The sequence below is a fragment of the Drosophila virilis genome, chromosome 3 (genome assembly GCF_030788295.1).
Source record: "Drosophila virilis strain 15010-1051.87 chromosome 3, Dvir_AGI_RSII-ME, whole genome shotgun sequence".
NCBI classification, from domain to species: domain Eukaryota; kingdom Metazoa; phylum Arthropoda; class Insecta; order Diptera; family Drosophilidae; genus Drosophila; species Drosophila virilis.
The window spans coordinates 8,167,820-8,194,646 of record NC_091545.1 but is presented as its reverse complement, the minus strand read 5'-3'; the positions used below and the strand labels follow the sequence as shown (position 1 = coordinate 8,194,646).

General features: G+C 43.0%; 1 protein-coding gene and 2 long non-coding RNA genes across 5 annotated transcripts in view; 1 reads left to right on the top strand and 2 right to left on the bottom strand.

Annotated features, from left to right (window-relative positions):
• The first annotated feature begins 4,362 nt into the window (after positions 1-4,362).
• The window catches only part of LOC26530981 (uncharacterized), a 33,649-nt gene continuing 11,184 nt past the window's right edge, over positions 4,363-26,827 (top strand). Inside the window, exons 1-3 of the long non-coding RNA XR_001450357.3 lie at positions 4,363-4,640; positions 4,702-4,842; positions 4,907-5,744. This is a non-coding gene — a long non-coding RNA (uncharacterized lncRNA). The remainder of the gene's footprint in view (positions 4,641-4,701; positions 4,843-4,906; positions 5,745-26,827) is intronic.
• hry (bHLH transcriptional repressor hairy) lies at positions 9,500-13,840 on the bottom strand. The gene is made up of 3 exons (XM_002046729.4): positions 13,196-13,840; positions 11,920-12,015; positions 9,500-11,789 (listed from the first exon to the last, which is right to left on the bottom strand). The coding sequence occupies exons 1-3, from the start codon at positions 13,313-13,315 to the stop codon at positions 10,866-10,868; spliced, it is 1,140 nt and encodes a 379-aa protein (XP_002046765.1). The 5' UTR covers positions 13,316-13,840; the 3' UTR covers positions 9,500-10,865.
• Positions 25,531-26,501, bottom strand: LOC116650534 (uncharacterized). 3 transcript variants are annotated; one of them, XR_004303528.2, is made up of 4 exons: positions 26,423-26,501; positions 25,934-25,964; positions 25,781-25,856; positions 25,531-25,664 (listed from the first exon to the last, which is right to left on the bottom strand). It is a non-coding gene; the product is annotated as an uncharacterized lncRNA (long non-coding RNA). The 3 variants fall into 3 exon arrangements; XR_011416391.1 differs by having other exon boundaries at positions 25,781-25,964; XR_004303529.1 differs by having other exon boundaries at positions 25,537-25,664; positions 25,818-25,964.

The window sequence follows — 26,827 nt, the reverse complement described above, 5'->3', positions numbered from 1 at the left end:
CACTGTCCAGACCAACCCACAAGGCGCGTTCATTGTGCTACAACAACAAACACCACGACGACGACGTCGACGTCGACAGCTCAGCCGGAACTTTGAGAGCAGCAGCAACAAAAACAAAAACAATAACAATAATAATAACTAAGCAGACACAATGTGCGCTATCTGGCCGAGTTCGGACTGGGGCTGGGACCGGGTCTGCGACTGGGACTGGCGCTGCTAGTGTCTGTGTTAGACTCCGATGCGGGTGGCTATTGGGGGGGACGGGTGCGGGCTAAGCTGGCTGCTTGCTGCAAGCGCCGAAAGCGAAACAGCTTTGCTTTTGTTTCAGTGTATTTATTGTTGTTTGTGCATGATGCCGCTGAACTTGAACCGGCCGCGTTCAAGGCCAGCCGTATGTGCTGTATGTGAGTGCACAGTGTGTACACACAGCGTATCGGGTATTGTAGCTAACCAAAGTAGTTTGTCGGCCAAGTTGAAGTAACTTCCCATTCACATGTTGAACAGTTTTTGTCTTTACTTTATTTTAAGTGCCACACGTTGCCATTAAACTGGCGCCACTGTGCGCTATTGGAAATAAGGTTGTCAGATATTTGAACAGACATTGCAGTGCATACAAATGGCGACTAAATCGCATTTGTTTTCTCACCGAGCAATAATCAACAGTTAAAATTTAAAACAATGCAAAATTTTTGGCAACAGCGCACAGGTAAGAAAGAGTAAAATGCTTAAGTAATCAGTCAAGCTGGTAGCTGGTTTCAACGATTGCCAAAATCCTGACGCAATCGGGCAACATTTTGCGCAAAGCACTCGACTTAAACGACACCGACTCAGGCCTAATCCTAATCCCACGACGACGCGACGACCACATTGACGCAATCGACACGCTGATCCGTTGCATCTAACACCTAGACAAGAATAACAATAACCCAGAGACCAGCTGCCAGAACCTGCTGAAGGTGATCCAGTGTTTGGTCCGGATCACTGAGTGCTAATTGGTCTTAGGCCCAGACACCCGTCCCAGTTCCCGAACATGCTGGCTGGCTGACGCATCTAAATGTTGCAAATTGTTGCCGCATCATCGACGCTCATCAACTAATCCGTTGCCAGACACTTGGTTGGCATTATCTTGAACGCGAAACTCCCAGAAACGAGCAAGTGGAACTTGCGAGCGCGACACGGCCAGCCAATCCTCTAGGCACCATGTGCGACTCATTAGGGCAAACTCTCAATTGATTTCGGCACGTTCTGCTTTTCAGCATCGACGCGTCGTCGTTTAAAATGTGCTAATCGATTTATAGTGCATTTCATTATCATCCCGCATGCCCGGCCGTATTTTCATGGCGCTGAAATTTTCCACTCAATAACTCGGCCGGTGGCGCGTGCGGTCGCTCGTCTCCGATTCGAGATTGCATGAAAATTTATACACACAAAAAATAAAATACAAAAAAAATACGCAAAAAAAAAAAACTAAATAAATAAAATGTCAGCCACAAAACAAGTGACGTCACAGCCGTTGCCGCCGTCAAGTTTTGGCACACGCTAATTTCTGGTGTTAATCAAGCATTTAGAGAGATGTCGTTAGCGGGTTACGTGTCGGGCAACAGGCAGGCAGGCAGCCCATAGCCGTACACATGCCCGTGCCTGTGACTGGGTATCGACTAGTTGCTATTGCTAGTGGGTTAGTGGTATGCGCTCATTTCCGGCCGCTGTCATAGCCAATTGGCCCGCCACTTGCCATTTGATTGATTGCCCAAAAAAAAAAAAAAAAGAGGTCTGATTGCCAGCAATACACACACAGGTATCGTCATCCGAATTGTATTTGCCATTAGTCACATTCGATATGCATATTGGCGGCGGTGCGCAGTTACATGTAAACACAGCCTACAGTCGAGCTCCAAGTCTCTCACCCAACAGGCAACACAGGTTAATGCCTCGGTATTTCCCCAATTATTTTCAAAAACTTGCTCAGGTCCTAACCCCCAACCGAGCCTATTAATCTTTGGAATATCCATGTCCAGCTACTTTTACTTTCAAAGCCAGGAGGAACACACAAATCTTTCGATTGCCAAAGATTAAACACTCTACCCCCCAGATATACTGCTATACTTAGTTGCTTTCTTACACTTTTGAAAACTTAACCGATTGTTTCTATGGGCTCTTTATGATATTGCTATCCGATGTTGATAAGACTTTGCCCCCAGAGCATTTTAACGTTGAGAGACTAGTTGCCTTAAGACAGAGAAATAATTGAATAAACAAAGTAATATTGACTAAGCCCTTTGCTGCGATCAAGAAAATGTGGAAATGTGCTTTGAACTGGTTTTTAAACGAACCAGTTCTAGCTCGTAACATAACCTCAAGACAAACCAGTTTAAAAGATGTCTTAAAAAGACTTAACCTAAATAACTTTGTTGTAGGATAATTTCAGAAGGTAGAGATGAAATTTAGCCCGCAAATTCTATTTGAAAATATTTACTGCTTACAATATTTTCAGTAGAACGGGCAATACAAAATGAAAAGTTGATTTGTTTCAATTAAATATATGACATATGTATGTGGAGCACAAAGTTCACAAACCAGATCCAGAGGCAGTGAGTAGGTTTTCGAACCGTGAACCAAACCAATGTCAAGCTTACCTTGTCTTTGCAGCCCTGGTTTGTACTTATTCAAATATGTCTCCAATAACCCCTTACAACTTTGATGTCATAACTAAAATACTCTAAGCAAGGGTATATAATAGTGGTAGATAAATCTTTAACTATTTAGAGACTTATGGAAATATACTTTAATTATTTTCGTAATGTCAACCGGCTGCTTTGATTTGTATTCTATTTAATCTGTGCACTATTAATGCACTCTACTGACCTAGACAACCTGTAGAATAGACATGTTTACTTAGCTTTTAAAGCACAAATTTCCCACACCTTAAGTCACATCGTAAAGCGTCGAACTCGATCTCAACCCCCATTTGAAGCGCGTTGAATATGAAACTTTAATCTAAGGGCTCGCTTTCAAATTATATATGTAGTCATATAGCAAAAATGTTACGAGAGATAAATGAAAACAAATTAGTGAAGTTCGACTGGGTAAACATTTGTAAATTGAAACATTCCACTTTTTATGCGTTTTATATACCCCAGAAATTACAGTTCTGCCTAGCCAATATATGTGCGCAGGCTATCAGAAATATAACCTGCTGTTAAGTCCAAAAGTTATGCCAAACTAAGTAGCACGCGGCTTGACATGCGCCTGCCAAAATTTTAATTGATCGCAGCAAAAACAAAGGCCGCGTGCTTGCTTTATATAATATAAAATATGCTGGCCAGCATGGAAATCGAACAACAACTAAATACAATGCAAGACCTGATACCGAAATATGTACATATATAAAATATGTATAATTTGTATTGATTAGCTTGTCGCCAACGTTTCGATACCCCGTTCAAGTGCATACATCACAACAACAACAAAAAATGAAAAGTTAATTTGAAGTTGGCCAGTCACGTTTAAAGGCAACGCGAGCCTAGTCATATGGCGCATATATGTTATGCATACTATATATATATATATATATTTATATATTTTTGGCTTGCTTGGGGCTGGGGACAGTGCGATCGGGTCCAGCCTTTCGCACGCTCTAAATAGCAGAGTCAACAAAGAGCAACAATAGCATTTCGTGGAAAAGGCAGAGACTCGCCTCAGACATATATGTATGTATATGAAGCTGGCGCCGCACACGGCACGGATCGACACGGGCCAGAAGCCACAGATTAGAGCGCCAAATCGATCGATCAATGCTGTAATAAGCAAGCGGTGTGGGGCACTGGTCCGGCCACTAGATGGCCAAAAAAAAAACAATTTACAATGCCAACTCCCCCGCACAAACCGCAACTAACACAAACACACAACTGTTTGCCACATATTAACACATTTTGGCCAGAGGCGGTGCGGATGAGTGCGGAACACGACGCCTTCCAGTATGCTGGGCGGTAAACAGTTGGGTAAACAGGGCCGCACGCTGCAATGGAATATTCCCACAGTTCCCCACAAACAACTGACGCGCTGCTGTTTGATTTCAATCAAAAAAAAAAAAAAAAAATGAAAACAAGTATTTTGCAGTCGAGTGCAACCGACTGCATTATGCCCGTTTGCAGTCCAACAACAGTTGAGTCGCCCGAACACTATTAAAAGATATCGATAACATCGATATTTTCTTATCGATTTTTTGCTCATCCTTAGACTTCATACCAATTTTTGCTCTAGCTCTAAAGCTGATGAAGTTAATGATTTCCTCGATGGCCCACGCCCCTAATAAGCCTGTTTATATATCTAAAGAGGAGCCAATCAGTCGTTCCCATTGACAATTGAAAAGCCTATATACCCGTTTCCCTTCATGAACGGGCATTAATATACGCCGCGCAAATAAATCAGAAAAAAAAAATGTGCCAAGTCAACAATAACAAAACTGGTAAACGCCGTGCCAAATTGCAAATTGTGGACCGTTTTGCAGAACTGCAAAAGCCGTAAACCCCATTTGTATCCAACTCGGATCGACCGAGTGCTAATTTCCGGCGTGGAGTGGGCGTGACCGGCGAGCTGAGCTGATCAGGGCACAAATGTCGCCGGCAAGGGGCAACGTAGTTGGGTGCTAATCAACTTTATAAATACATATACATATTTATTTATATATTTGATTGTCAGCGCTTAATTGATTTGGTGTAAATCATGGAAAATTTTGCCCACTTACCGCGCTGGACTTTTCCTTTGGCACACTTGGACTCGAATCTGCTGAGGTAGCCGCAAGACTTGTCTAATCGCCCCGTGTGTGGTCACCAATAACAGGTGGTTAAACATTTAAAGCCTTGTATATCACTTGCGGCACTTTTTCTTTTTTTTTTTTTTTTAGCACCCGTCAAATTAATTGCGACGCGCTGCGGGAGAACTTACACTTGAAACACTTAAACTTATCACAGGCACATAATGCAATTGCATTTCGATAAGCACATTGGCTAAATATTGCACTCAACACGCGAAATTGACGTTATTTGGCTAAGTACGGCATATACAACACTTTTAATTTGATTTTACAAAGCGCAACTAAACAAATTACTTTTTACGCGTCAACAACTTTTGGCGGCAATAAGCTGTTGTTGCTGTTGTTGTTGTTGCCAGCCGTTCTAAATTTTGGCGCAGGGTCGCTTTGTTGTCGCGTGGTCGGTCACACCGCCCACGCAACAAATGGGCAACCTTGGCTCCGATCAACTGTGTCACGTGCGCCAATTTGAGTCAGATTAACAGTTAGATTAATTGAAAAGTGAAAACTCTATAGAGATTTAATAAATGTGTATTTTTCAATAGTGTGGACTGCGTTAAACGCACAACTGTTGTGCAAATTGCAATTTTCATGCCATTGTCTGCATACCAGCAGTGCCAGTCAGCGTGTCGTCTGGTTCTGCTGCTGATTCTGCTCGTCGTGCCGGTGGCTGTGCGGCAATTGGTGCCGCCAAAAAATATTAGTTCCAGTTGCGCACAAATGAAATTGAAATTTCATAAACAAGATTCGACTGTGCAGCTCCACTATATGTACATATGTACTTCATGGCGCTCCCATTTAAGCAGACTCCAGACTGAGGCACTGAGGCACTGAGATTAAAAAAACAACAACAACAACAATTGGAATGCGGGCAACGCAGTTGTCACGTTTTGCTCTGGCAAATGACCCCATCCCAGGGGAGGAGGCGCGGGTGAGTGCAAAACATTTGTTGTTGCGGCATCGGGTTGCATTCAATGGAATCGCTGGCCATGTTTATAATGAGCTGTGTGGCATGCGGCATTCATTCATTCATAGAAATTCAAGACGCACTCACATGACTGAACCACTAAAATTCGTGGAAATCGCACCACACAGCTGATAAGGAAACATTTTCGTTCGAGTTGAAAGTTTGAAATGCGCAAAAATCAAAAGTCAGTTGAATGAACTGCTCGACAAATATAGATTTTTGGCCATTTTGCGATTGCTAATCGAACGTAGACAAAACTGTCCGTCCGTCCGTCCGCCTGCCTGTCTGTCTGTCTGTCTGTCTATTCACTTCCAGTTGGCAATGTCAAATGGGAGCCAAGTTTAATGACTTCGACAAAACAAAAACTGTTGACTGCTCTTGACACCCGCTACCAGCTACAATAACAATTACTTGGCTAAAACTGCGCTTGGCTTGTTTGCTTTTTGGTTTATTGAACTCGTTTTTTGACTTTTGATTAGAGGCGTTTTATTTTTTTATTTTTTTTGCATACGAATTTAATAGGAAATATGAGCTGCAAATAAATTATGAATAGTTCACGGTTCTAGAACTTAACACTCTTCTGGTTCTAGTCAAAAAAAAAAGCATTTAGTTTCAAGCTGTGCAAACCCTCAACCGCAAAAAAAACAAAACTAGGTTCAAACACATTAACATGCCCGAAAACCCGCCCTCAAGGTCGCCTATCGTCAACGTCGGCATTTGTTATTGTTTTTATAACAACTATACACACACACACAAACATATTTATATAGATAGACGTGCTTGGCATAGCCATAAGTCGGGGCTGTGGCTGTGTTTCCCTGACTTTGACATTCAACTCGCTGGCAGCAGTTCATGTGGCAAGGTCACCCAAGCTTGATACCACAAATGGGCCGAGTACTAACCTAAGCCATTTGTTCACCCAGTTACAGTTTTTTTGTTTCTTCTTTTTTACTAATCGGCCGTTTCGGACTGCGCCATAAAAGTGGCCTGTTGGGTGGGAAAAAAAAATACATATATGTATATATTTACACAGCCTATCGAGCCAGAGAGCTGATAGTAAGTAGCATGTCATGTCGGGCCAGGTTGTGGCTGGTTTTATTTGCTTAAAAGCTTACACGACCATCGCGTATCACCTTGTGCGGCACGTGACCGGAGCGACCGGAGACCCGCCCGTTGACCAACTCAACCAACTTCAGGGCAAAGCTAGCAACCTGATCGCCTCAGCTATGGCGACGTTGACAATAACAACGGTACTTCTCCATATACATATGTATATATAAATACTTATATACTATATAAGTATATTTATAGGAATGCATATCTTTCGAATCTTGCATCCGCTGTCTGCCAAGCGGCCTGTCCCGTTATCGTTTGCAATTTGATTTGCATTGTTTTTCGATTTGGTTCTGCTCCCCTTTATATTTGTTCAATTTTATATATATATATATATATATATATATATATATAAAAGTATTATTTTGTTGTTTTGCCGCATCCACTTACGGACATAAAAATGCACCGCAACGCAAAATAACCTATATAACTACACACACAAATATAGCTACACATTTATTAGCTTTTAAATATAGTAATTTATTTTTGGAAGTAAAATAATAATAATAATAACCACACAAGAAAAAAAAAAAAAAAAAAAAAACAAAACATCGCACAAATCACGTTTTTTGTCACGCGCAAAATGCGAAATTGCGGTTTGTGCTCTTCGCTTTCGGAGCACATTTCCAGAATTGTGGCGCAGTTGGGGACGTGTGCGGCTTGGGTGGCTCTAAACGGATTCAACCTGAAAATCACTTGAGGTCTGCCAACAACAGATATACACACAATTCTTAACAAGTAGAACTTTAATTGTTAAATTTAAGGTCAATCGAATGATAAACAAAAGGGCAGCACTAAACGGACACCTTTTGGTTAAAGTGCTGCCAATTTATTTTGATAGACAATATTTTGTTAGAGTGCAGCCTATATAATAACACACATATAATTAATTGATACACTAAAATGAACTGCCTGCCTTTCACATGACCTTTCTTCTGAAATACATTGTTTACGTTTACTTACATACTTATATTTGATCGATTTATTAACTTATTTTAGGGAGCACTAAACGGGCACAGTTCGGGAAAAGTGCTGCCCATTTTCGTTTAATATGAATATTGTTTTTATGTGCAGTGTTATCGCACAGTGCTGCCTATAAAGCTTGTAAATACTTATTCAAATTTTGCTTATTCGAAATTGTGTTTATGCAAACTTATATGAACGTTTTTCTCATATTCTTTCCAAGATTGACATACGCAAGTTGCCTTTATAGATTTTTAATACTAAACCTAACATAATCGATGATTCAGTCTCAAATTGATGCCTCAGGTTTGCGGTTTTATCGTGATTTAATCAAATTTCTTGGAGCTTAGAAAACACTTTTTGAACTACTTTGGCTTATATGTAAATAAATACGCTTAAAAGTAAGCAACAGCTTAAGTGCTGCCAAGTCTGACGCATATAGTTTTAAAGGTTTGACCTTACGCGTGACTAACTCAAGTGCAATCAATTCGGACTCAAAAATTAATCAGACAATTGCGATTTCTGGTGAAAGACAAAGACATTTTGAAATAAGAATCACATTGAATTACACAATTTTCCAACTCATATTATCTTGTTAATTTACTTTAGACTTTTGGGCCGCACGGCTTATTGCACAGCTCAGACCCGGCGACGCTCTTCCCAGCACAATCTAGATAGCTGGCTATAGTAAATAAGTTGGTCAATATATGTATGCAGCTTTATAAGTGTATATAGACTGGTGGGCAGTCGTCTTGGACCAGTTGAAACTTAATGAGTCCGCGCTTGTTTGTTTGCCTAGTGCATTTGATTCATGAAAAACAAAATTCCACTTTTGAGTCAACGATATGAGCATATATCGTCTCATATTATCAGCATGATTTAGCACAAATGGAAGTGTACAGTTTTTTGTTTTTTTTTTTTCGCTTTTTGCTCTGGACTCGCCCTCCATTGCAGCAGACTTGGCGGAAACTTTTGCCGCGAGCATATGACGAGTAATTGCAGGGTATTATCGTAGATTAGAAAACCCGCTGACTTTTTGTTTCGTTTTATAGACAACTAAAGTCCACTCTGTGACTAGCTGCCAGCACTCTGCAAGTTTATTGTACATTGTACTTAAGTCATGGAATATTACAGTGGCTGTTCCTAATTGTTTTACAGCGAGCAGGGCGGAGAGAGAGAGAGGGGGCTAGACTCATATTTGATTAACATGAACAACAGTTTTGTTGAATCTGATTCTCACATCATCGCGAGCTAAAACTGGATGCTGTGCATCATTGCAAATATCTGATGCAAGATCTTATAATAATACCTCTTATCAAAATCTTTAATTATGTTTAACCTAATTGCAGCAGTCGCTCAGTTAGTCATAGAACTGGCGTCATGCTTCTATGTAGAAAAAAAACTATACTTACTATATATATATATATTTTTTTTTTATTTTGTATGCATTGTCCACGAAAAACCTTAACTAAATTCCTGAGTCTTCCGATTCACATGACGTTGCGCTAAATTTTCTGCTGAAATGTCTTGAAATTCAAGTGCAAGATATTTTTCAATTATTTGGCGAAGTAAACAAATATATCATCATGTTTCAAAAGCATTTGATAACTTTATGTGAACCAAATATATTGTTGTTCTGCTGAAACAAAAAAAAAAAACAAAAAAAAAAAAAAAAACGAAAAAAAAACGTTTGCCTGATTATATTGCAAAATATTTTGAAATTTTAGCCAAAGCAGCGGGCATTATTTATACGTATACGACAAGTACGCAAAGATATGCGTATGAAATCATCAGAAAAAAAAGCACAAAGAACACATTTATCACAAAATTGCGATCGTAATTCTCTGGGCCAAGCCCTGTTGTATGGCAGGAACTCCAGGCCAGAACATATTTCAATTTGCACAAATAGTTCGCACCTGTTGCTTTTCTTTTAATGGTTCCACGCTGACTCCGGCGTTTTACAACACCGTTTCTTAAGAGTTTTTATTGTTTTGTAGTTTTGCTGCAGGCTTTCACCAAGGTTTTTAGACCTTTTCAATCAAAGAAGAAGAAAACACTTTGTGCGTATTTAATTTTTAGTACGATTTTTTGTTATATATTTTATTCTTTTTTAGTAGTTGGTTTTTGTTGAGTGTTGGTCAACTGTTTGTTTTTGTTTTTCCGTTTTCTTTCTTTTTTTTTTCAAAATTCTTGTTTTTGCTTTTCCTTAGACGCTCATTATGTTCACTATATCACGTGGTCTTACAAATAGATCGCTATACATGTATGTATGTGTATATATATATATATACTTTCTTTAGCTTACAGACAATAGAAAAACCCTAAGCGGCTTAGCATATATACTATATATACGTGAAACTATATTTAAATGGAGAGAGATATAAGGTATTATTAAAATTATAGTTAAGTTTTTGTCAAAACTAATTTCGACTTTAAACACAAACGCTTTGTGGAAGACTTTGAAGATTTCATTGCTGTGTGTGTGTGAGTGTGTGTGTGTGTGTGTGTGTGTGTGTGTAGCATGAAACTCTAAAATAAAATTCTAATACATGATTCATGAGGCAATTCAACACCAAGTACTTGGACTGAGGTAGTTTGGCGATATGCAGAATACCATTTGAGAAATGAATTCACAATAATAATATAATAATAAATAAATTATAACAATTTGTGTGTGTGTGTGTGTGTGTGTGTGATGAATGTCTCCATCTCGATGGGCATTTTCCAGTGGAAAATGAACTTCGGCGAGATTTCAACAAATTAGGAGTCTCGCATGCTCGGAACACTTCAAAGCAACATTTGCGTTATCCTGGCGAAATGTGGTGAAATGTCAATTGCGCAATGCTCTCAACGCCTGCGCAAGTGTGAGTGTATGTGTGTGTGTGCGTGTGTGTGTGCGACGCCCATCAGTCTTTAAAGCGGTTGGCGGGTTGGCGGGAGGAGATTCAAAACTGAACCCAATCTAATAGAGAGAGAGAGAGAGACAGGGAGAACGAGCGCCTGGCTCATTTACCAGGGCCGCCAGGGCTGCTCCTCCTCCACCTTGATCTGCTTCTTGATGACCAGCGAGAGCGGCTGCTGCTCCAAATGCATATGCGGCACACGCTGTATAACCGAGGGCTTCACATCCATAGGCTCGTACGCGGAGTTGGCGGGACTGGGCGGCGCATAGCTGCCTCTGCTGCTGCTGCTGCTCGGCGCCGATTCGTAACCGGCCGAGGAGTGCGAGCTGGCGGAACCGGTGCTGGCCGTGCGCTGCGGCATCGCCACCAGCAGCGGTGACTGCTGATGCTGCTGTGCCACGGCTGCAGCGGCGGCGGCAGCGGCAGCCGCGGCTGCTGCCAGTTGCTGTTGCTGCTGGTGATGTTGGTGCTGCTGCAGCAACTGCTGCTGCTGCTGCTGTGGCAGGCTCTGGGGCAGCACGAGCGCAATGCTGCCGTTGGGCAGCTTGGTCGGTATCACCTGCATGCCATTGGGCAAGAAGTAGCCATTCGCATTCTGTTGGATCTGGCCAAAAAGATAGGGCGCTGTTGTGTTGGTGTTGTTGCTGCTGCTGTTGTTGTTGCCGCTGGCTGCAACTGGCGTGACGGACGGCTCCTGCTCCGGCGAGCTGGGCGGCGAGGGCAGCACAACTTGGGCATGCAGCGATTGCGCCTGGGCTAGCGCCTGCTGGCGCTGCTGATGATGCAGTTCGGTCTTGACGCCATTGATGCAGTTGCTCAGATGCTGCAGCAGACGGCGACGTTGGGTGGAGTCGAGACCGGGGAAGCGGCTCACCTCATTGGCGCAATCGGCAAAGCCGGCCTTGAACTTGTTTATGATCTTGGGATCGGCGGCCTGTTGCATGGCTGCCTGCTGGCGCTGCAGTTCCTGCAGATGTTTGACTGTCTTCTCCAGAATGTCGGCCTTCTCCAGCTTGGAATGACGCGCCGGCTAAAATTAAGCAAAAGCAAAACAAATCCAAAGTTAGTTAAGTGTGCATTTATCAAAAGGGTGAAAGCGTTGCGGGGCAGGGTTGAAGTTCTTTTTTTTGTGGATTTTGATAGACTCTAGAGATACTTACGTCTTTTTTGGTAGCATCCAGGATGAGAGTCTTAAGCTCGTTCAGGCAATTGTTGATGCGTGCACGTCGACGTTTCTCCATAATCGGTTTGTTCGACTGCAAGAGACAGAGAGGGAGAAAGGGTTGAGATTAGTCACGAGTTTGGGCCATTTGGATGCACAGTTGGGGCACAGTTTGACCTCATGCAGCGCCAACGAAAATAGAGGCATCTGCGTGTGGCTTTAATTGGACACGGACTCAACATTGTCATCGCCGTCGCACTGGCTGGGGGCCAAAAGACAGCGGCGCGGCGCGTGCTCTATTTATATTGCGCTCATGCACTCGCCCGCCGTGTGGCCAAAAATAGTTTTTGGCGGTTATAAATTACGATAAGCAACGAGCCGCTGCGGCCAAAAATAAATAACCAACACGCAGGTATTTCTACCAACAACAACAACAACAACAACAACAACAACAACAAGGTCGTCGTGGGAAATTCGAAGACGCAAAAACAAAATAACAACAAAAAATGTTGTTGTGTTTTTTTTTGCAGAATGAAATTTGGTTCTGGCCAAATTTGGCGCAGCGCGACGCCCGCACTGTATGAAGTCAGCGGCAAAAGCCAAAAACGGCCAAAAGCGACAGAGCGACAGCTTTTTTTTTTCTCCATCCCAAAAGAGAAGCTGATGACCGACAATTGCAGCGACCACGCGCCAAATGGAAGCCGCTCAAGTGGGCAGCCGCAACCAATTTTGGGTGGCACTCATGAATGGACCGGGCCATCTGGCTGTCCGTCCGTCTGTCTGTCCGTTCGTCTGTCTGGCGTTAGCTCCATGAATGAAGCCCCAACGTAAATGCCGCCAACGCGAGACGGCGGCGTCGTGTGTTGGCGAGCCGACGGCTTATGGCCATACTTGTGGCCACAGTCGGTGGCATGTGGGAGCCGACGACGACGGCAACGAATTGTGGCCAAAAAGGAAATGCATTTGGGCAGCAGAATTGGCAAACTGTGTGTGGGACTCGCTTACAAAGTGGGAGACAACAGCTAACTTGTATTTGATTTTCAAATCGCTTGTAAAATATTTATAAATTTCTTATGAAATATGCCCAAATTGGCAAATTAACAAACGAAAAAGAAAATAGCTAAAGAGCATAAATTATGGCTACATAAGATACGCCTCTTTAGCATGCGCATCTCTAATTTGTTGGCTTTTTAATCCCAAGTTTAGCTGCTGTCAATTTCCATTTTGTACGGTTCTCCTTTTCTTTTTTTTTGGTTGTCTTTCTCAACACTTACCCGACGATCGCTTTTGATTGGCGCCTCCTTGTGCTGCTGCTGCTGCTGCTGTTGCTGCGTGGAGACGACAGCGGTGCCCAATACATTGGGGCTCATGGTTGTGGTAATGCCGGTAACCATCTCGATATCGGCTATATATTGTTTATGCAGTTTAAGACACAGTTTGATAGAGTTTTTCTTTTCTTTTTGCACTAGCAGCAAATGCAGAAATTTGCTGCGCACTTTCTTTACAGTTAGTTTGTTGCACTGCTTAGTTTGTTTGTTGTTGTTGTGTAATTCTTGCAATACAATTGATTTGTTTAGTTTTCAGTTTCAAGATCACTTTTCACTTTCGCGCAACGACGACGAGGCGAAACTACGTCGAAATACGTTATAATATTGCTTGGAGAGTTTTTATATCTTATATTCTTCCGCTTGAATGGGAGAGGCAACCGCACGCTACAAGCTACGGCAAGCGAATGGCTGTCAGGTTCTAAATGCAGCGCGATTAAACGTTTCCCGAAGCACGAAGCGAGCGACGACGAACGATCGTTTGGTACGACGACGAATCGGCAATGTGTGTGCGAGTGCGTATTGGTGCTTGTGTGTTTATGTATGCGTGCGTTTTTGCTGGCGACCACCTTATCGCATGGGCTTACAGCAGACGACTGACGATTGATCGACAGGTTCGCTGGCTAAATCGAAATCGCCGCAGCGCGAGCCACACGACCAGGCACTCACACCAACACACACACACACACAAACACACGCATACAAGATATTTGGCTGCACACATTTGTGTGTTTATGTAGGTAGCAACGATGTCGGCTCTACCTGTGTGTGCAGTCAGTTTACCTACGCCGCGGCCTTTGCGAGAGCGCACAGTTACTCATACGCCCCCCTCTCTCGCTCTCTCTCGCTAAACGCAAAAAAAAGCACTGCAAGTTCTATTGGGCATTTCTTCCTTTTTGGAAATATCAAAACCCCCAGTGAGCGTGCGAGCGGGATTCACAAAATGCGCGAGAGCGCAACACAGTCACTGACGGATACGCCGTAGACAGAGATAGCGACAGCGACAGGAGAGCGTGGCGCTGATTCATGCGGCCAACGCGACGACGCGTCGTCGTCCCATAGAAGGTGAAAATAGCAAACGGCAGCAGCTCACCCAGAGACTTAATGTTGATATGACGCCACCCCAGCGCCGACAGGTTCGTGCGCCTCGTTGTGTCTGCATGTGTGTGTGTAGGTGTGTGTGTGTGTGTATGTGTGTATGTGTGTATGTGTGTATGTGTTATGATGTCGTGATCGGTGGGGTCGCTAAACAGTAAACAAGATCACAAGGTTGCTCGCGCAGTTGGGGCTGTGCGCACGCCAAGCGGAAGCGGGCGGCACCGCAACACCTGCGTCACCCACAATCTAACAACCACACACACACACGCACACACACACACGCGAATGCTCCAAATTATTTGTACTTTAATTTATTTTTTTTGACTGTGCGCCATGTAACTGTAACCCATTCCGCATGCCAGTCGCGGCAATTAAGCCACAGAAGGTCACTTACACTGGCACACATTCAAGTGCGTGTGTGTGTTTGTGTGTGCGTGTATTTGAATCAATCAATGCTTTGAGGCAAGGCTGATGAGCGCTTTACACGTGCGTCTGGCAATGCTTAGATTTGTTTTTATGGCGTCTACGTGCAGCGCGGATTCTCACGTTTGGAGTTATCAGTTTCTCGAAGGTTGGCGCCTTAATCGCAACAGGCAACAATATAAATGGCTTTTCCCATTCACTGGGTAGACGAATCTTGAGTATGTTTGTGGCTATTTGCCTGGCATAAACATATGTTAGCATGTACATATGTATGCTTGTGTAAAATAATGTTAAATCAATGGGCAAAGAGATAACAGAGCGTACGTACACATGTGTAAATCACATGGCAACGGCAGCGAAAGTGAGAGTGAGTGTAACAGAGCGTTAAACAATCTGTCCAACGTTCTTGTAAGCTGAGCTTGCAAAAGCTGTTAGTTGAACTATGCTATGTAGATGTGTATGTAATGTGCGCAACAGTAAAAAGCTCTGTTACTTGCTGGCTGTAAGAATGTTAAGCTTTACAATTTCATAAATCGTGTGCATTTGCATGGGTATTAAAGCTCTATAAAATGCAGCTTTTAGTTGCATGATTTTGCGTTGTTTATGCATTTGGCTAAGTGGGTCAACTTTCTGTGTTGCGCGTGTGGCGTTGCATAGTGTATAAAGTCACGAGTTTTATGCGTTTTATGGTTTGTTTAGAAGGTTGCACAGCAGAGACCCCCGGCCAGAGTCGGACGTCGGGCAACACCTTCGCGTTCCAATTACAATTTGGCAGCCGATCAAAAGGCTGCCGCCCGCGGCTGGCGGCAGCTACGCTGGCGGCACTTGTGCATGCCAATTTAATTGCATACTGGCAGCGTTTACATCATGTGGCTGCTGCTGCTTCTGGCCAAAAACAGCAACTGGCAGCTAAGGTGTAGGATGTGGCACACAGATACACCCATACACAAGCAACATACAGTTGTTTGGCGCGCCTGATCGCATGCAGCGTCTAAAATAAACTGTGGCAAAAATTTATAGTCCGCCTGAAAAACACACACACACACACAAAAACAACGCAAAAATGTGCGCATTGCTAATTGCGTCTAAATTTAAACAGTGAGAGAGAGAGGGAGAGAGCGAAAGAGGACGAGCGGGCGCAGCGGAACAGAGCGCCAGAGGCTGCGGTGTTACACCAACGACAGCGACGTCAGCGTAGCAGTGGCAGCGACGCCCACGCGCCAGACTCTGCCCTGCTGGCAACAGCGCAGCAGCAGCAGCAGCAGCCCCATGTAACTAAAAATAACAGCGTGAGAGCGAACGTCAGACAGAACGAGCAAGCCGTTGGGTCTTAGATCAGTTAGAGAGAGAGAGAGAGCGTGAGAGCGAGAGATGGATAGTGAGCGAGATGAGCAAGCTTCATGGCCGCCCATGCAAAATACATTTTGTCCGTACATTTCGCTGCGCTTTGCGCGCGCGTCTCGCGATTAAAATGCCATAAATATCGCCAACGCAGCGGCCGCATGTGTAAAGCGCGCGTGAAATGCGCTAAACGCAATGCACTATTATTGTTATTGTTGTTGCTGTTGTTGTTGTTGTTGTTGTTGTTTTCATGCATTTAATGGCGCTGTACTTTTTGGCAATGCAACAACAACAACAGAGGCAGCCACACTGAAATCTTTGCACAATTGTTCTTGTTGTTGTTGTTGTGCAAGTATTTTATTACTCATTAACGTAACGACGCATTTTGGGCCAACGGGCCGTAGCCGCTGCCAACGGCGCCGCTGACGTCGCACAGAGTTCAATACGCGTAGTAGGGGGCAGGGTGGGGGGTTGCTTGCCTTTTGTATTTGCGGCAGCAGCGTCAGCGAAAAAAAAAATAAAAATACAAGTAAACAACGGTAGACGTTCTAAATTTAGCCACAGGTAAAAGCTCAAAACAAACGGTTTGTTTTTTTTATTTAGATTATTTTTGGTATATTTCTTTGGGGTGGGGTAGCAGCTTTATAAGGGCAGGCCAGATCGCGTGATGCACAAAGTCGAGCTGCGCAGCAGAGGGGAAGGCAAAACTGGTTGCGCGAAATACGGTCCAATTAAGGCACGCAAAAAGATGCCGTTAATTTGCGCACACAAATATAACTAATTTTGGAAGGTTTAATTAACTAACAAGTTGTGTAATATAGGTATTAAAGGCAGGTTTCTTTGAAGCTTAGTAAGAATTGAAAGAAATCGGAGACAGGATCTTAATTTTTGTATACAGTAAAAGTTCTTCCAACGGATAGTTTCCTGGGACCTGGGATCCTTGGGTTCGTTTGCCTACTTATATAATTTTTATAATATATGAGAATATTGAATGTGTAATTTTAGTTCCATGCAAGCTTATATGGATATATATATAGAAATATGTCAAAAATCTGGAATATTATATAATTTCCTTGGTTCTTAATCTTTATAGTAAATATTTTGTAGCATATTCCTGAGCACATTCCGAAGTAGAACAAAGAAAATTGTAGAGTTAAAAAGGGTCCAGCCGATTCCCGAGCTTATCTGTAATCTCTATACATCATCCGTCTGGGATCCTCTCATTTTGCAGCTCAGTCGACCATTTTGTATAGTTTTTGGTTGGCTTGACTTTTCGACTTTAGTCGACATCATAGTCAGGTCTTATAAAGTCAACTGTCTTGGCTGTTTGGTAAATATTCGTGAAATTTCCGGGCAAAATAGCGAACGGCAAGTTAAGAGTTAAATCCTTTCGCTGGAAGTGGCAGAACAGCTCCTGGGCCAACCCTTTGCCAATGGGTTCCGTTCGGTAGCCGTTGGGCGTTAAGCAGCCAGTACGCCCCTCGGCCAGCGAAAGGATTTAGGCGCAGCTACTGCTCCTGGTGCCGTGAGCTTAGATGCGACCGCGTTAATTAAATCGCTTTGGACACGCTCGCGAGATGGCCGCAATGATGGCCAAAAGGGTTTCCGAAAGGATTAGGGCGCACAGTGGACCAGGTAGCGTTACGGTTTCTATTAACAGGATGATCATGCACATCAAAGGGCTAAAACCACACACCCATAAAACTGGCCGTGCAACAATGGCAAACGCGTGTACAAGTCGCAGGACCCAGAACGCAGGACTCTAACCGGCTAACCACCACAGCCCGTTCATCAGGCCATCAACTCTTCTGTTTATTGCACCCTTTTGCGCGAGCTGCTTTTTACCTAGCCAAAGGTTTAGGCCCGATACGGCTAAGGATTCCCACTGCACTGGGCTGCCGTGCCGTGCCGGACCGTACCGAGCCGAGCCGTGACATGTTTGTTTATTTGCCATAAAAGGATTATGGGCGTGGGCAGGTAAAGGCTTCGGACTGCCGTAGGGTTAGACGAACCGCACGCCCCTTTGCTTTGCTCTTAACCCGTTGGCCGTGCTCTGGCCCATGCATCCCATGATCTAGCAGCGACTTCTGCCGTTCTCTCACTCTCTCCTCCTCTCTTCCCCTCTCACATTGTTGGACGTAGGACTTCCTGGTACTTGTCCAGCCTTCTATCATCATTTTCACTAAAAAAGTCAACTTTGGCTCATAAAAAACAACAAACCGACGAAAAAATGCTGCGTTCTGTTGCGTGGCGTTGCGTAAAAAACGCACGCAATTCCAACTAAACAAGGATCGAAAATTTCTGTTGGCAAATCTCTTCGTTGACAACAAATTGCATAAAAAACTGATGTGCACTAACAGCATTTACGAGTTCGCTAAAAAAAAAAAAAAAAAGAGAAGAGAAAGCGAAATTGCAAATGAAATGTAAAAAAAATAAAATGGGAAACAACTTAACCCATGGCTGGGCTCTCAAGGTGAGGATGGGTTTGAGCCCGCGCACAAAAGCGCAACATGCAGAAGGATTTTATGGTTTTATTTAGGGTTATTTACGGTGTGTTCGCCTCCTCAATGCCAAATCAATTGGCGTGCAAACGTCAACTCGTCAGACCAACTAGCTCCTGCCTCTCCCTTCCTCGCGCACAGCTTGTGCCACGGCTGTTTACCTTTACCTGTGGCACGAAGGAGTAAACAGCCGCAGGCGAAAGAGTTCTTACCTAGCATTAGACTCGCGCCGAAAGAGGTTGCTGGCATAGGGTAGAGTTTAGGGTTTCCACGGATTAGCTGGCGGGTTTTGGCTTTATGAGCGTCACGCTAATGTGCCGCATGTCCTTGATGAGTCGCTGTCGCAGTCGCTGCCTCAGTCGCTGTCTCAATCGCTGCCGTCCGATTCGCAAAGAGTTTTTACGACACGCACACACAACTGGCCAAGCAGGCACAGACTCTCGAATCCTTGCCAATTTCCGGGAATATTATTTGCGTGGCCAACACACACACACACAGAGAGAGAAAATGCCGCCAGCCAGCGCCAGAGGGCGCTGCGCATAAATTTCTCTAATCGCTTTGGGCCAACTCAAAGGCCGCACCGACCAATTTTGCGCCCCCAAAAACCATTTTGCTGAGCTAATTTCGGGTCTAATTTTTGCTTGGCACCGTTAGATCAGCAGCTGGCGACCGTCTGCCTGGCCATAATCTACATAAATATTTGCCTAATGACAGGATGTCTTAGCCAGGGCGAGAGTTCGACAGAGTTTCCCACAGCCAACGCGCTCGAGTGGGCGTCGTGTTTGGTAGCCAGAGCAAAAATGCAAAATGCCATTAAAAAAAAACGAAGAAGAACAACAACAAAAACTGTGCTGCACTCATGTACGTGTATATAGATCGTTGAGGTGCTAAAAATGTTTTACGAGTCTTCACAAATCGTGACCAGACTTTGGCTGCGTCTTCGATTCCGACTCCGACTGCGAGTCAGACCCAGGGCCAGACCCTGAGATCTTGGTCCATGTCCAAGAGTCTTGGCGTAGACAGAAGGTGTTGAGCATATAAAATGATGCAAAAAAAAAGCATCAACAAGAACAACAAAAAATCAACAGTTAAGTTGAAGAAAGTTAGGGTATTTACGAATCGGTAATGTCCTCACCAAAGTCCTTACCACCATGAGCTTGAGCTTGATCTTAAAATCGAAATAAATATGGATTTGAAAAAAGATACAATTTTTTTGCACATAAAGCACAATATTAAGGATAAGGATCAAATCTGGGATTTGAACTGGCCACCTACTCACAAGAAGTTGACTAATTGATATATATAATCCATGCGAGCAACATAACTCAAGAGCCAAGTGAAGTACTTCAACTGTATTGCAGGGTATCGTGAGCAACACGGGAATCGCGTGCAAAGGAAGCTTCAACGACAATCCGCAGGCCAGGCCAAAGAAATCGACTGTGGCATCGATCATAAATGCCCGCCGCCGAATGGAAATGGGAATGGGTATGAGACTGCGACTGCGACTGAGACTGAGAATGGGAATAAACAGAAGAACCGGTGCCGGTTGGGCATCATTGCATGCACTATTGAACTTTTTGAATGAAACCGACAGGCTCCAGCAACTGCAACAAGAGGCAGCAACAAGATGGCCAGTGAGGCGTTTGTTGGGCCAACGGCAAGCTGTAATTTACACTCCTCAACGCTGGGGTGGCGTTGCCCCAAGATCTTGTGGCTGCCACACAGCATCCACAGGCAGCATCAGCACAGCGGGCAGCTTGTCACGATAGTCGGAATCGCAGTTGGAGTTGGACTTGCAGCGAGATCATGCCCGGCGATTACCTAAACGCACACCGGCCAAAGGGGGAGATACGGGGGTTAAGGTAGCTGCTGGCTTGTAGAGATCCTTGAGCTGCGGCTGCATAAATTATAATGTGAGGGGCTGACCGGTTGCTGGCGTCGTCGTCGTCGTCGTCTGCTGCTGCTGCTGCTGCTGCTGGCACACTTATTGCGCAAAAAAGCGCGCTCCACGAAGCATGGCCAGAGCTGGTCGCGAATTCGAACTGCCACTGGGACAGTCACTGACTGGCCCTCGTTGCCGATCATCTCCTCGTCGTCGTTGTCTTCGTCGTGGTCGTCGCGCCGGCGCATTGTTTTCATTTTATGGAGATTAACATTTTGCGTCTGCCAACGCCGTCGCCGCCGACGCCGCCGCCTTCGACTGATATCAGCATCTGACAAGCATCCAAGCATCCGCTGTCGCTGCAATAACTTGGCTGCAGTTGGCTAAATACCCTAACCAAGAGGGTATGACACGTTGCTCAGGCGCTTTTCAAGCTTTTATTAATGCTATGCAACCAAACTTGAACTAAATCTTGGCGCCTCATGGTCTTATTATTTCAGACAATTGTTAGAATGTGGTAAACGACCTTTTTTATATGAATATACAAGTTTTATTTTGACTATATATATTGACTTTTATAACATTATAGAATAGTCCTTTCTAGACATTAGAAAATAAATAGAAAATAGTTTTGTCCAAATAAAAGTCAATATATAGCCTAAGATGCAGTCCATATCAAAGTCAATATGCAGCTTAATATACTGTACATCCCTGGCCAGATATTAGAGAATATATAATCCGAAATTTGTCCAAATTATAATGAAAAATATAATATGAATAGATATATATATGTATATTTATATTATGCATATGCATTTCTAAGGAAAGGGCATTCAGAGTGCAGTTTCTTCTCACCTTTACGCCTCACATTTTATTGTTGTTCGGGCTCCCTTACAGATTTAACTTGTCTTTCATTTCGGCAAGTCACGACCCGCGTAATGAGCTGACTGCAGCTCTGCAGCTTCACGGACTGGGACTGCGGCTGGGGCTGGGGCTTATGATCTTCTCTTTGTCTTCTGTTGCAAAAGGAAGTCGTCGCATTGCCTGACTGCCTAACTGACTGACTGCCCGACCAAACAGACAAAAAAGCAACAACAACAACAGCAAAAAAATGTTAATTTTTTCCCATTGAGCAATGCACCGATAATTAACCTCGTTGGTGTTACGGCGGCTGACCGGCATGAAAATTGATCGGGCTGCTGAAAATTGAATTTCAATTTATGAATACGACCGCGACACGCCTGCAAAGTGCTTAAAAAACATGTATGTATATATATGCGACTATGGTTGGAACTAATCATTTTGGACATGGCTCAAAGGCTAGAGAGAAAGAGCGTAAGGAAATGGAGAAGAGTACGAGCTATGTACGGGGCGGAAAAGCTGTTATGCAATTGGGTGGATTGGTCAGATAAATGTAAAGATTTTTGTAATATAGTACAGTATGCAGAACATGATATATAGTACATATATATATGTCTATAGTATATAGTAGTATTTATAGAGTTATCTGTTAAGAAGAAAAGGCGCTCGAAACTGTGAAGAAGTGGGGAGTATACGGCTAGGCAATGATCTGGGCCCTCTACCAAGTGCTGAAAAGTGGAGTTTGCTTGAATTCCTTAGCTTACATTTCATTTTTCTCTTTGCAAAAAACTAAGGCCTTTATATATTTTCTGTTTAAATCAGTTTTCTCTCCTCAATCTTAGCTCGCCTATTATTTCATTTTGAAGCCAATTTTCTTTTCACTGGAATTTCACTTGGTTGAAAATTGACTTGTGGCTATTGTAGGCGCATTTCTTTTTTACGAGTCTAAGCCTTTAACTTTTGGCCACAATTTTTTGAGGCAATCAAATTTTTCACGCTCTCAGCGCAGCCTTCGGCATTTCTTTGTCGCTGTCCACGGGCAACATTTGACTTTTTGGCTTTTCGACTTAAAAATAAATAAGAAATAAAAAAATAAGAGAGAACTCTTAAAATCAAGGCTGCATTTTTTAAGCCTTTCAAATGAAAGAAAATGCTCGTAAAAAACTGAAAATTAGAAAAAACCGTTTAACCCGTGCTAATCAAAGCGAATTCCGGGAAACATAGTTCCAGAATTCTGCTTAACCCGTTGCTAAAAAATCGTTTCGCTAAAGAAAACCTAGCCAAAAAGATCGAGCAAAAAGCAGCTCGGTTCTGCGAAGTCCATAAAAAAGTTCCATTCTTCCATTAATATTTACGATACAGACAACTCTCGACCTGAACTCTGGCAGAAAGAGTTGAGAGCAGAGCAAAAAGGCTTAAAAAAAACGCTGCAAAAAAAGGACCTTCGCACTGCGAGCAGCCGGCAGCACAATGACGACAATTGCCACAAAAGGTGGCAATTGTGCCGTGTGCAACCCGTAAAAAATGCGACCGCAACAAAAGGGCTGCAGGGGAAAGGCTTGGGCAAGGACAACGCGCGGGTTAAAAAAGTAAAAAGCGGAAAAAAACGAAAGTCAACTCTTCGCTGAACAATTGCACATTATTAGCCAGGACCAAGAATGAGGCAGGCGCAGTCGCAGTCGCAGTCGCAGCTAGTTTGTGGCATGTGGCAGCAAACGTCATAAAAGTCGCGAGCGTGTTTGCCAAGGTTGCGAAAGGATGTGCTCGGCGGCTTAATCCTTGCACGCCGCGTTTACCCGTATTCGCCGTGTGTGTTTGCCAATATTTTGATTTCGAAAATAAACAATACGCCCACCGAACCGGGTTCAGGTCACCGACAGTCGGACAGTCGGACAGTCGGAGTTCAGTGAAGGGCTTGGCTGGAACTGTTTCCTGAGCCTGAGTACTGGTCCTGGGCAAGGATTAGCCGCGTTTAACCATGACGATTTCGTGGGAAACGGGGCGTACTCTGTTTGCTGCATTTAGCAAAGGATTACGGCCCATTTCGACCATAATTAGTGACAACAAGTTGTAAAGCCATTTCGTAGCCAGTTTTCCCAAAAATCCGCTCAACAGCAGTCCGACAGTCAAGATGCCAAATCAAAAGTTAAATGAAATATATGTCAGCGGCATTATCATTATCGTACATGTCCATTCCGCTGCTCCCGCCAAGGTCAGTTCTATGTAAATTGCTGCACCAATTTTTTGCTACAATTTTTCCCGAAACGGGGAAAAAAAAAATCAAAGAAAATGACATAAAACTGGCAAGTCGGAAAGGGTTCAGAAAAACGCGCACAATGTCCCAGCACGCAGCGCTCTCCTTTTTTAACGATGCCGCTTTGTGCGTTTTTTTGTGTGTCCGACCGATCGACTGGTCTAGTTCGGGTGTTCTGTATACCCTTTATTCCCGGAACCACTGGGATTTGTTCCATTCTTTGTTTTTTTTTTCCATTCGCTGCGCCTTGGTTTGAGGCAACTTTTTGCCGAGTCGCGTACGCGGAATTCTTTAGACACAATTTTCACTTTAAGGCACGCAATTTCGAGTGCGGCTTTTATGTTATTTACTGTTTAACATTTTAATTGTAGCAGCCTCGCAAGGCCTCTTTATGGCTCTTCAAGGCGAGAGAGTGAGAGAGAGACAGAGAGAGGGAGAGAGGGAGGGCAGCTGTTGCCTGAAATTTTGTGGAAGCGAAAGTGTTGACGTTGTTGGTCGGATGGGTTAGACACGGAATTGGCCTCATCCATACTGAGTTAAGTACAATTTTTCGACACGGCCTGCTGTCTTTTGTCAAGGCTGGCGAGTTGTCATTAGCTAAGGTTCAAATTGCTCATTAGGCGCGGCCTAAAAGACAAAAACGGCGAAGTGAGAGTGAAAGTTACAGTTTGAACAGCACTGATCATAGTTCATATATGATATGTGTGCATATTTGTATTCATATTATATATGTCCATATCTTAAGCTAGAACAGTTGCCCCAAGGCTCGAATGTATACCCTCATTTAAGTTTTTTGTGCTTGAAACGAAAAACAATGTATAAATTGGAAATTTCTAGATGGCAATAAATCCAAATATCCAAGCTTAACAGCTATATTATATAGTTTTCAGATCCCAAATCATATGACAATTATGTATGTTAGAAATTAGTCAAACTGAAGCACGGTTCAATTTGAAAGTATGTATTTGTATAATCTGCAAATAAGTTACTTGAAAATTGCATATTCTAGCATATTTGTATGTATGTATCTTGTTTTCAGACTGTTTAGAGTACATATGTTAAGCCCTAACTGAAATAATATTATAGCCAAAATTTATGGCCAATACTTCTAATCAAAAAGAAAATAATAGATGTCTAGGAAGTGTTGAACTATGTTATGCTAAAGGGTGGAATAGACAAATCAGATTTCTATAAACTGCAGACAACGCCTGGAAGATGTTTTTCTTTATCATACAGATGTCTCTATCTAATTAACAGAATTTGTAGAGCAGACATGATTTTTAGCAAGATATATAACCAAGTTATGTCAAAGGATGTTAATCCCCATTTAGATTGAATCCAACCCAAAGAGAGCAATATCTTAAGGAAAAAAGTCTAGAAGATATACAAAAGACACGCGAGTTCCTTTCTGCCACAGGCCACACTTAAATGCAGCCCACAATTTACATAAAAACACAAGAGAAATAGAGAAAAAAAAGAAAACCCTGCGCCGCAGTAAACCACAATAACTAGAACAATAATTAGCTAAAAATTGGGTCGACTGCGTTGTAAACAATGAATTGGCAAACAAGTTGCGAAAACCACAAAAAAAGAACAGCAGAGGCAGAGGAAAAAAAAAAATAAAGCATCGAACAATATAAAAAATCAACGGGAGAACAAAAAGATTTGGCTCAGATTCGGGTCGACGGTCAATGGAAAGAACTGGATATGCGGCTGGCCGCAGCGAAGTGCGACAATTTTTGCACGTGGACTGCACTCATAAAAAATAATTAGACCAAAAAATGCGAACACTTAGGGGAATATTTGGGCAAAAATGCTAAAGAGATCTGTGGAAATTGGCAAACGGCCGGCGACCTGCGAAATTCAAGCTAAAAATCTGCACGCAGGTCGAAAGAGGATTAAATTTTTTTTTGTTTGTTTATTTGTTTGTGTTTGTTGCATTTCTTCTATTTTTTGTTTGTCACGTGCTGCGCGCTGTGCCTGTGTGCCGTTGTCCTGGCTGGGTCCTTGGAATACGCTGGTAAATTAGGCAAAATTATGTCATGCCGCGAGGCGATTCTGGAACGAGATCAGAACATTGAGAGCGCGTTTTCATTCTTGTCTGTCGTTCGGGTCGAGCGAGAAAAAATATATTTATGATGCCCGCTCATAAAAGATATTTTCTGCCCACTTACGTAAGAATTTTGCGTGTCCTTTTTATGTGTAGATTACCTTGAGAGTTTACGCAAAAATCGCCTGGCCGTATATGTTCTGAAATAGTTTTAGCTGACTTTTTTTGTTTGGCTTTATTTGGGCTCATTAGAGCACATGGATTTTTGCAGCCTCACCTTATTGCTCGGCCCAAGGACACACGGCGCGCTGTAATTAAAAGTTTTTAATAATAACACAACTGAGCCTCATTAATTACAGTCAGAGCCGCGAGTCTGGAGTCTGGGGTCTGGACTTCTGTCTCTACCCCAGCGCGTCCAGTTGCCGGGCTCTGAGTTGCAGCCAAATCGTTTTGCACAGACTCGTAAACAACATTATCAAGCGACCCGTCCAAATGCGATTAAGTTGGCAACATTAACTGGCGACAGCTAACCAAGAGCCAAACGGACGTCAACCAGTTCCCCCACGACTTTCAGTTGCAATTAATCAAAGCAGCTCCCGCGGCTCCGTATGGACCCAAAGAAGTTGATAATCGATATAATGCCACTAAAGATTTCTTATCAACGAAATCGTCGTTTCTACTTAAAGTCGTACATTAAATTGATGATAATGGTCAGGCACAAAAGTTATGCTTAAATGTGAATAAATTGATTTGTGTTCATTCTGACCTTAGCGACGGTTTCTTGATGTTATAATTAAAGGGCTTCACTTCTTAACAATCTGTTACAAATACTTTTCATTTAACATAATTTCAACTTTACATATTCTATGATAATTGTTTATGCTGTTATCGGTAAGGCTAACATTGTCTGTTAAAAATCTGTTACGTCATGTAACATAATTTAAACCGTACATGATCTGAACATTGTCTGTTACAGCTGTTAATTAAAAGGCTTTATTTCTCAAGAATCTGTTACAAACATTGTTTATTCAACATAATTTAAACTTTACATTATCTATGATAATCATTGATGCTGTTATCAGTAAGACTTAACATTGTCTATTACAGCTGTTAATTAAAAGGCATTATTTCTCAAGAATCTGTTACATTGTTCATTCAACATAATTTAAAC

Bases quoted from the DNA above. Each gene is read 5' to 3' on its own strand.
- hry (XM_002046729.4), bottom strand. From the start codon at position 13,315: ATGGTTACCGGCATTACCACAACCATGAGCCCCAATGTATTGGGCACC. The intron at 12,016-13,195 runs GTAAGTGTTGAG...TGTCTCTTGCAG, and splicing joins CAATCAAAAGCGATCGTCGG to TCGAACAAACCGATTATGGA. The intron at 11,790-11,919 runs GTAAGTATCTCT...GCTTAATTTTAG, and splicing joins TGGATGCTACCAAAAAAGAC to CCGGCGCGTCATTCCAAGCT.